This window comes from Ananas comosus, linkage group 15 (assembly GCF_001540865.1).
Source record: "Ananas comosus cultivar F153 linkage group 15, ASM154086v1, whole genome shotgun sequence".
Lineage (NCBI taxonomy): Eukaryota > Viridiplantae > Streptophyta > Magnoliopsida > Poales > Bromeliaceae > Ananas > Ananas comosus.
In genome coordinates this window covers 7,057,220-7,066,446 of record NC_033635.1, presented here as the reverse complement: position 1 = coordinate 7,066,446, position 9,227 = coordinate 7,057,220, and the positions used below count along the sequence as shown (strand labels likewise).

At 37.1% G+C, this 9,227-nt stretch overlaps 1 protein-coding gene across 1 annotated transcript; it reads right to left on the bottom strand.

Moving 5' to 3' along the window:
* On the bottom strand, nt 5,673-8,620 carry LOC109720986 (NHP2-like protein 1). Its single transcript, XM_020248365.1, has 5 exons — nt 8,501-8,620; nt 8,286-8,406; nt 8,071-8,174; nt 6,521-6,652; nt 5,673-5,964 (listed from the first exon to the last, which is right to left on the bottom strand). The coding sequence occupies exons 1-5, from the start codon at nt 8,501-8,503 to the stop codon at nt 5,938-5,940; spliced, it is 387 nt and encodes a 128-aa protein (XP_020103954.1). The 5' UTR covers nt 8,504-8,620; the 3' UTR covers nt 5,673-5,937.

Sequence of the window (9,227 nt, the reverse complement as noted above, 5' to 3'; positions counted from 1 at the left end):
TCACCTAACAGTGTGTTATTATTCAAATTCCCACGATTGTGTTAAATGTACCTATTCTATCATAAGTGCCAATGGATCGTTGTTGACACCCACACGCTAATATATATATATATATTTATATATATAGTGCGGCTACTATACTTTTATGAGTATTGCCTCTCTTATACTCATAAATTTTCGATCCTTAGATTTATTTCATTGGCCATTTTTATCCGTTAGATTATGTTATTCAACCAACTATCCACTCAACCCTAGGGGACCACTATCATTCTAAGTGAGAACCACCGTCATCCTAACCACACATCCCATCAATCAACAGTTAAAAATTTATGAATATAAAGAGGTCTATACTCACAAGAGTATAGTAGTCCCAGCCTATATATCAATATATATATATATATATATATATATAGAGAGAGAGAGAGAGAGAGAGAGAGAGAGAGTCCGGCTACTATACTATCGGTAGCATGGGGCCTCCCGTGCTACCAAGTTGTTTTCGATGATGCGACTTCCAAATAGACGATTGGCTCCGTTAGACTTGATCTACACTATTAAAAGTATTTGGAAACTAAATTTCATAATTTTTTGATATTATTTACCTATCAAACAAATAGTCTAAAATTGAACGGCTGAAAATAAAAATCTCATAAAAAATGATGATAAAAGATTTAAATTCAAGATCAGATATACTAATCTTACTCTAAACAGTGAAAAGAATTTTCTATAAAATTTTTATCGGATTTGGATTGTTTTACACTGTTAAACTCACAAACACGCCACATCAGCCGTTAAAATGGTCAATTTTGAGATCTTTTGATCACTAGTCAAATGATGTCAAAAAATTATGAAATTTAGTTTCTAAAAATACTTTTAATAGTGTAGATCAAGTCTAACGGAGTTGATCGTCGATTTGAAAACCGCATCATCGAAAACAACTTGGTAGCACGGGAGGCCCCGTGCTACCGATAGTATAGCAGCTGGACTCTCTATATATATATATAATGAGAGGAAGGTCCACTGTGGACCTCCCTCTCATGCGATCCACGAGGCTGAAGTGGCCTTGTGGACCGCGCGCGCCCGTTGCTTCTCTCCGCGCCAAACGTAGTGCTTTTTCCTTTGCCTTTTTCATTTTCCGTCGCTCGCCCGTGAAAAACGAAATGGAGGATTTTCTCCAAATATGTAAAAATAGGTTTCACCAAAACATTTTTTTACACCCAACCAAACACTTGGAAAACTATTTTTCAACTGAAAAATTATGTTCACCTATTTTTACATGGAACGAAACATAACCTTGGTATAAAAGGAAAAATTATTTGTGAAGAGAGGAGCTTGTGGACCTTGAAGGAAGCTTGGATGTGAAGAGATGAGCTTCTTGGTGGATCAACTCAAGATAGCTTGATTTGGAGCTTTCTTGAAGGTTAGTACTTATATTTTGCATCATCTATTTGTGATTTTGGCAAGATTTGTACATAAAAACCTAGTTTTTGAAGAATTAGGGTTTATTTTGGGGTTTCTTGATTTAAGACTTTGGAACCTAATTGATGAGTGTAGAACTCTCTTTTAGGTTGAATTTGAAGCTCCATTGGGTTGATTTGTGCTTTGGACAAGTTTTGCTTGGTCAAAGGTAATTTCACCTCCTTTTCATATGATTTTTGGTGAATTTTGTGTGATGTTCGTTCGAAACTTGTAATCCTCTTAGAAATTCTTGTAGGGTGCTAGAAGCTTCGTGGACAATTTCGTTCGAAGGAACGAAAGGGTTCGAAGAGTATCCGGTGGGTTTGATCTCACTGAAATGGGTGAACTCACTTTATGTCTTCCCTCTGGTTATAAGACTTAGATGGACGTATATTCATGTTTATTAGGACATGATAGAATTTTAGAGTACATAATACATATGTGTTGTATGTAGAAATTTATACTCTATATAGTAGAGGTACAATGTGAACTTGCATTCTACATGACATATGTATGCTTGATAGAAAGCATGTTAGAGATGAATAGGGACCTATCTTGTGAACCCTAATTGGATTGTGGAATAAATGAGATGTAGCAATTAGTTGCATATTGATGTATACTTGTTATAGACAAGGTAAATGAGACTTAGCATTTAAATGCATATTAAGATCGACATGAAGCTAAACTTACACTATAAGAAAATTGCCTTTTAGCGACAATTTAATAGTGGCGATTATTGAACAACCACTATTACTTATTATTTAATTATACTTTAGCGGCAATTATTTTAAACTAAATATCTTTACCGGCTAATATTATTAAATATATTTATTTTAAGCCCTAATACAACCCTAACCCTAACCTTCACCCTCACCCTCACCCGAACCCAACACGATCCCACTCCCCCGCACCCGTTCCCTGCGTCGACCCCTTCTCTCCCTCACCCCCTCCTCTCCGAGCTCGAGCTCTCCCCCTTCGCGCGAGCTCGAGCTCGAGCTCGAGCTCTCTCCTTCACCTCTACTCATCCTCTTCTCCATCTTCCTTCGCGTCCTCTCCAAGCTTCGATCCCAGTCCCAAATCGCCCTCGCATTCGCCCCGATCTTCTCGGCCCTCGATCTTCTCGGCCCTGTGTGCGCCGGCGCAACGTCGCTGTTGACCACCTCAGTCGAGCGCAACCACATCGCCGGCGTTGTCCACTTCGTCGTCGCCGACAAGGTCTACGATCTCCAGTTCTTCGAGGAGATCCGTTGCATCAAGTATGCATCCCTCCTTTCCCCTCTTACCCCCTCTAATTTAATTAATTTTTTGATCTAAATTTCTAAAGAATGGCAATTTTTTATGTGTTCTTATATATTGAATTTCATGCAATGTGGGTGAATCGAATAATATGATCTATCATGGTGGACCATAAATACTGAGCTATAGGCTTTGGTATTTGAAATGACTGTTGCAGAAATTTGTAGCTTATTATATTTGTTATACTAGTCTTTTCTTTTTCTCTTCCATCATTGATGAACCAACTGTTTCCTATCTTTTATAGTTCATAAACTTTTATATGGTGAATTATCTATTGCGTGATCCATTTTATCTAGGGCCGAAGGACCTGCCGAAAATTGCAAGAACTGTTGGGAGATTAGCAATCACAAGCGAGCAAGGTGCTTCTTCCTACTTCCTTTCCAGTCTAGTTTCCTCTATACGATAAGTTATATGCCACTGGTTTTTGTTGTCAGATGAGAAAAAGGAAATAAAAATAAGCGGCTTTTAATTTGGACCTTCCAACCAAATGGATGTTAGATATTTCACTGCATAGAAGTTGGTATCTTTTTTTGTTATGGTGGTGACAAATTCCAAAATAAATGATCCGTTGTCTACAAAAGAATCGTTTAATTAGATAAAAAAAAGGCCAGTATCAAGATGTACTGTTTAGTATAGTTCTCCTGGCTTTTTTGTTCTTATTTAGTGACTTGGATACATGGTGGGAGCATACTCTTTTATTTTGAACTTGTTGATAATATTGAAGTTAGCAGAGGCCCTACAAATATGGTTTGAAGTTCATTTAACCACATATTGATTATGGAGTTATTTATTTTGTTATAGGTCCACAAGGAACTTCAAGACACTATTGCTCAGTTAGAGGCATTTCGTTACGAAATCCGAAGTATATCAATCATGAACCCAGGTCCATTCACAAGGAGGCTGGACGCCACCGACCCTACACAGACTAAGGGTATCAAAAAAGCTCTTTCAATGTCTTGTTATTTTAAATTGTCCGGCCTCTTTCTCTATGAATTGCTTAACTAATTAAGCCATTTTTAGGATATCAGCAGACTGATGTAGCTGAGAAACCCGATGGAGAGATTGGCCCGACAGTGACTAACGATAAGGTCTGTGAAGTCATCTTTTCATCCTTTTCTGAAGAGAACTAAGCTATGGGACTTTCACATATATATACCCCTCCAAATCATCTATTTATTTAATAGCCTAGTCAAAATCTGAATTTTGATAGGAAGTTGGGGAGTCATCTAATAATTCAAGTGCGGAAGTAAAAGAAAGCTAGAGAAAACTTTGCATCGGTATTTGTTAAATTCTCTCAAGTTTTTGGTGGCCTTTCTGGATATCAACTTGCGCTCTTCCTTTTTTGAGTCCCCCAGGATATGAATTCAACAAGTACGGTTCCTTCCGATCTTCACAGCCAAACAGTGGCATATGCTAGGATAGCTGAAGTCCAAGCTATTAAGTTGAAAACTTCAACAGGCGGTGAAAATACAGAGAAAGTTGGAGACGAATGTGGGCCAATAACTGTTCTACTTGTCTCAGCTGAGAGCGCTGGCTTACTTCCGAAACAAACTGGTAAGGTATTCTGTGGTGATTGAACTTTGTACTTGCAATTTCTGTATGGAATAAAGCATGATATTACGTGACTCCAATGCAACAGGCCAATGCAGTTTATGCAAAGGCTATTAAGAGGGATACATCCACATCTAAAAGTTCATGCACTGTTTTTTAGAACAGTTCGCCCTTCTATTTTTTAGAGCATCTATTAAGAATAAATTTGTTTTATTCTCTATTTTAGTTATGCCTCAGAGATGGAGATAAATGTTAAAGGAACAGGATGATAGGCATCATTTCGAGAGTTTGTTGTGAATTTAAATAGGCGATTCACACTCTGATTTAGGTTACTAGGCTAATGATTTGTGTAGATTTTAAGATCTGACGTGCGCTTCCTTTTCATTTGGTTCTAATTTGTGATTGATATGAGTTGATTGAGTTACTCAGGAGGATTAGGCCTACAATCTCCATCTACTTCCATTTGAATTAATATTTGTGAATTAATCAAATGGTAGATGAAAGGGGGATGATGTTTGTTAAGTACAAAGAAGAGAAGACTGCCTAATCAAAATATTTTGGCATATCCTGATGTTAATTTTATAGTAACTGCTTGTGATCTAGTTTAGGGCATAAAATAGTGATGGTTTTGTCTTGATGCTTTATTTCAACTAGGTTGATTATAAAATGTGCATTACGTTGAAAGCAAGAGACTAGGAAACTTTCTTACTCTGAAGCCCTGCTTCCGAAAAATTTTCTTTTATGGGGAAACAGGTGGGTTGTCCATTGCCATGGTCGCTAGATGTACCAAGAAAGTCAACATGGAGTCGCTCCGTCGGATGGAGCTAAGAAAAGCAGCAAAGAGCTCACATATACTTTGAAGCCCTGCTTCTGTCATCAGGTGTCTGTAAATTCCCATTCCCTGCCAGATTATGTTGAAGATTATTTTAGCGGCAATTATAATAGTAATAGTGGCCGTTTGAATCTGTTGCTTTCTTTGGTGGTGGTGCTCGAAAAAAAGCTGTGAGTTTCTTGCACATAGATGAAATCACGCTTATCTTGAGTTGCGAATTTATCAATGGCTTATTTCCGACTGTTGTCACGCCCGGGTACCAGCGGAAGCATATCCGGTCGCGTGCACAGACTCGCCGTGTACACCACCACTCAAGTATACACAAGGCGTCTACAAACCATATAATGAAAGCATATAATTCTAACCAGGTAATCAGAGCACGACTTTTAAACTTATACAATCTAAACCTTAATACATGAAAGAAAAATAAAGTACAATTTACAAAAACACTTAATATACATCTCTGGACTAAACTACATAAACTGGTGGAGGTCGTCTAGTACACGTCCAAAAGGCTCTAGCTAGCCGCAGANATATATAGATTACTAAGCTTAGCATGTCCATTCATTCATACTTAAAATCATTTGATTCATAGCAAACAATCCTCACCTGGCAAACACAAGGTAACATTCAACTCCCGAAACATCGCCGATGGAACAAAACAAAGATAAATAATAAAAAACAAAGACGGCGATAAATACTAACTCTGCGTAACATTAGACAATCATCAGTCCAAGCCCCTGAAGAAGCTGTAGCCCCCTCTAACCGGGCCCTTCATGCTGAAAGGTTTCCTTCGAGATTACTTAGATGAGGAGCTTCTCAATTGCATCCTGCAATTCATTAGGATGAATGAATGTTATACTCTTTAGATATTATTATAACCGTGCTTTTGAGCACAAGAATAAGATATTATTCGACCTGAGAAAATTTATTAGTTGTCTAATAGCCAAATATTGTATTTGACTTCGTAGTCAGAACATTCTCCAGTTTTTTTCAAAAATTTGATTGGCAGAATATTTCTCAGAATTATTCACTCACATGTAAATATTGAACCCAAAAAAAAAATCATAGAGAGGATAACATTTGCATTTATTTACTTTATCAAGTGCTTTGGTTCATCACCAAATGAATTATCCATTATTTTAACTATTGTTATCGTACTATGAAAAACATATATAATGGCTACATAAGAATTTTGCGCCCAACTATTGCCATCTTTTTCTTTTCAAAATTGACCAAGTTAGATTACCAGATACTGAACTTTTTTTTTTTAACTTTACTGAACTATTAAAATGCTGAACTTGCAAGTTCTAGCTGAAGATCAGAAACTCAGAGAGAGAGAGAGAGAGAGAGAGAGAGAGAGAGAGAGAGAGAGAGAGAGATCACCTTGAGTTGCTGAATTTGGGACTTCAACTGGCTTCCTTCATTGCTAGTCACAGAGCATGCGATGACAGGCCTCGTGACACCGCATGCTCGGCCCAGAGCTTGCTTCGAGGGCACAAATACATACGGCACATTCTGTTCAGCAAATAATTGAATTTCAGTACAGTAAACTCTAAAAACGAGTGGTACAACCAGTTACAACCAGAATACAGCAACATATGTAACTTAATTGAGCACCCATCCGAGCATAGTAAATAGGAAAAACTAAAATCTGGTATGAGAAATTATGAGATTTCCAAATATTATTTCATTTGTGTAAAGAAAAAAAAGCCAGAGACCGAGTTGACCGACGTATTGACAACACAAAAAAGAAATAAAAAATGGTTGGTCCTTCCAAAAGCACTCTATATTGATTCTTAGTTCTATACTACATCATAGTATTTACAGTAGCCTGCTATATTCTAGTGGGAACTTCGACACTGACGAATGATATGAGAGCAGAAAAATAAGCATACACCACTAAATGCACAATTCACTTTTAATTCGAAGAACTTCACCAAAAGAAGAACAGTACTAGGCCTTTTGATAATGAGATGAGGGTGCTTCTTTTTTCCAAATAACTAAGGAATGGAATAGTTCTACAACAAGGATACAACAAGGAAATTACTTCTAAAAGCCAATAATGTGTTTCCAATTTAAACTTGTAATAACAAATAAATTTTTTGGTAAAAGAGGATGATTGTTGTATATCACAGAAAAAAATATCCTGATCATTCCAAGAATAAGATAAGACAAATCAACTTTTGACATAGGTGGTACAAAGTCCGAAGAGTGCATAAACTTCAAAAATTTCGAAATGTACATTAAACAGGTATCATGAAACTTAGAACTACAGTAAGCCACGATAGCTAAATTTCCAAGGTAAAATTAACAGCGTCTTGTTTATATATGTTACCCCTGAAGTAACTAGCGTTTTGATAAAGGTAGTTGAACTTTTAGTGGTTTTGATTTTACAGCTTGATCTTACAGTATTGTTGAAATAGGTGAATTCGGAGCTTTGGTTTTACAATCCAACTACCAAATGTTCGGATCATATTTCAAGGAATATCCCTCGAGTAACAATACATTCGATTAGATTGTGCAATATTAATTCAATATGGTAGGTTTCGGTTTCATATATATCATATATATCTATTTCGAAACGGCAATCCGATATTGTGCTATAATTCAAATAAGGCTTGGTTTATATATATATATATATTTACCTACAAATTAACCATGTCAAACAACTGTCTAAGTCCAATTTGAAATAAGCAAGTTAATACATAAAATTGATCAGTAGCACAACCTTACTATTTATGCGAAAACACAAATCATAGTTCATTGAACATTTACAGATTATTCATTACACATAAACATTTCATCAATTCACACATAGATAAGTGTTTGGGGTGTACACTAGGGTTTCCGAATAACAATGCTCTAGGATCAACACATAACGTACTAACAATTAATCAAACATACTAAACCTTAGTTAACAACAAACTCGTTACCTTGTCCTCTGCTAACAATGGGAGATGGAGAAGGATCTCGAGGGGCTCCGTATCCGCCGCCATCACGACGAACTCCGATATCCCCCGATTCAGCGTCTTCGTCGCTGCACAACAAAACATCCAAAGCCCCCACCCCAAAAACGAACATCAAATCAAGATCAAAACAAACGCCAAAAAAATAGACGCAAATTTCTCATCAAATCGAAGGGGGGAACCTTCGTTGGCCCCCTTCTTGAGCTGCTTATAGTTCGCGGCTTGTTGGATGAGATCGAGGATCGTGATCGTGAGCTGCGCATCGGCGAGAGGGTACGCCTTGGGATTCACCTGCTCCTGGCTCTGCGATCGAATCGAAAAAGCTCACACAGCGATCGAAAACGAAGAAAAGATGACGAGAAGATCGGGAACGAGGGGGCGGAGGAGAATTTCTTACCATTTTCGGGCGATTTTTGGGGATTTTCCTTCGATCGAGAGGAGGCGTCTGCGAGGGTCTTCGCTAGGGTTTATGTAGGGGAGAGGGAGAAGCGATGGTGGGAGCGATTTTGGGGGATTTTCCTTCGATCGGGGGAGACGCGAGCGTCTCCGCTAGGGTTTATGTAGGGGAGAGGGAGAAGCGATGGTGGGGGCGAGGGTTTTTGTCCTAATTTGCGGGTGCGGTGAGTTGTTCCTGCGGAGCTTTGTAGAATTAACTAGAGGCTTCTAACGGGTCGGGTCCCGGGTCCCGGGTCGGGTCGGTTTTGGTTTTTAAATGACTTGGTCGGGTATTTCTGATATGTAAAATAAGAATATACGGTAAATTTTTTTTTTTTAATTTTAATACGTAATATATATATATATGGCAATCAATATGTTATTATATATTTTTTACTGTCTTACCCGGTCTCAATATGAAAATAGGATTGGTATAATTTGATTTAATCTGATTTAATAGTGTTTTTTAATAAAATTATTATTCTATATTTGAGTATAATTATAATAATAGTGTTTAATAGTGTTTCCTAATCAAATTCTAGTTAATTATTTAATTGGTATAATTTGACTTAATTTGAATTAATTTGAATTAATTTTATAATTAATTTGATTTAATTTGATTTTTAATAGTGATTTTTAATAGTGACTTAATTTGATTTTTATATGAATTAATTTGACACGTGGCTTAA

What these genes read in the sequence shown, in the direction of transcription:
- LOC109720986 (XM_020248365.1), bottom strand. An exon ending in CAAGAAGGGGGCCAACGAAG is followed by an intron (nt 8,175 to 8,285) that starts GTTCCCCCCTTC and finishes TTTGTTGTGCAG; the next exon opens with CGACGAAGACGCTGAATCGG. An exon ending in CATTGTTAGCAGAGGACAAG is followed by an intron (nt 6,653 to 8,070) that starts GTAACGAGTTTG and finishes TTTGCTGAACAG; the next exon opens with AATGTGCCGTATGTATTTGT.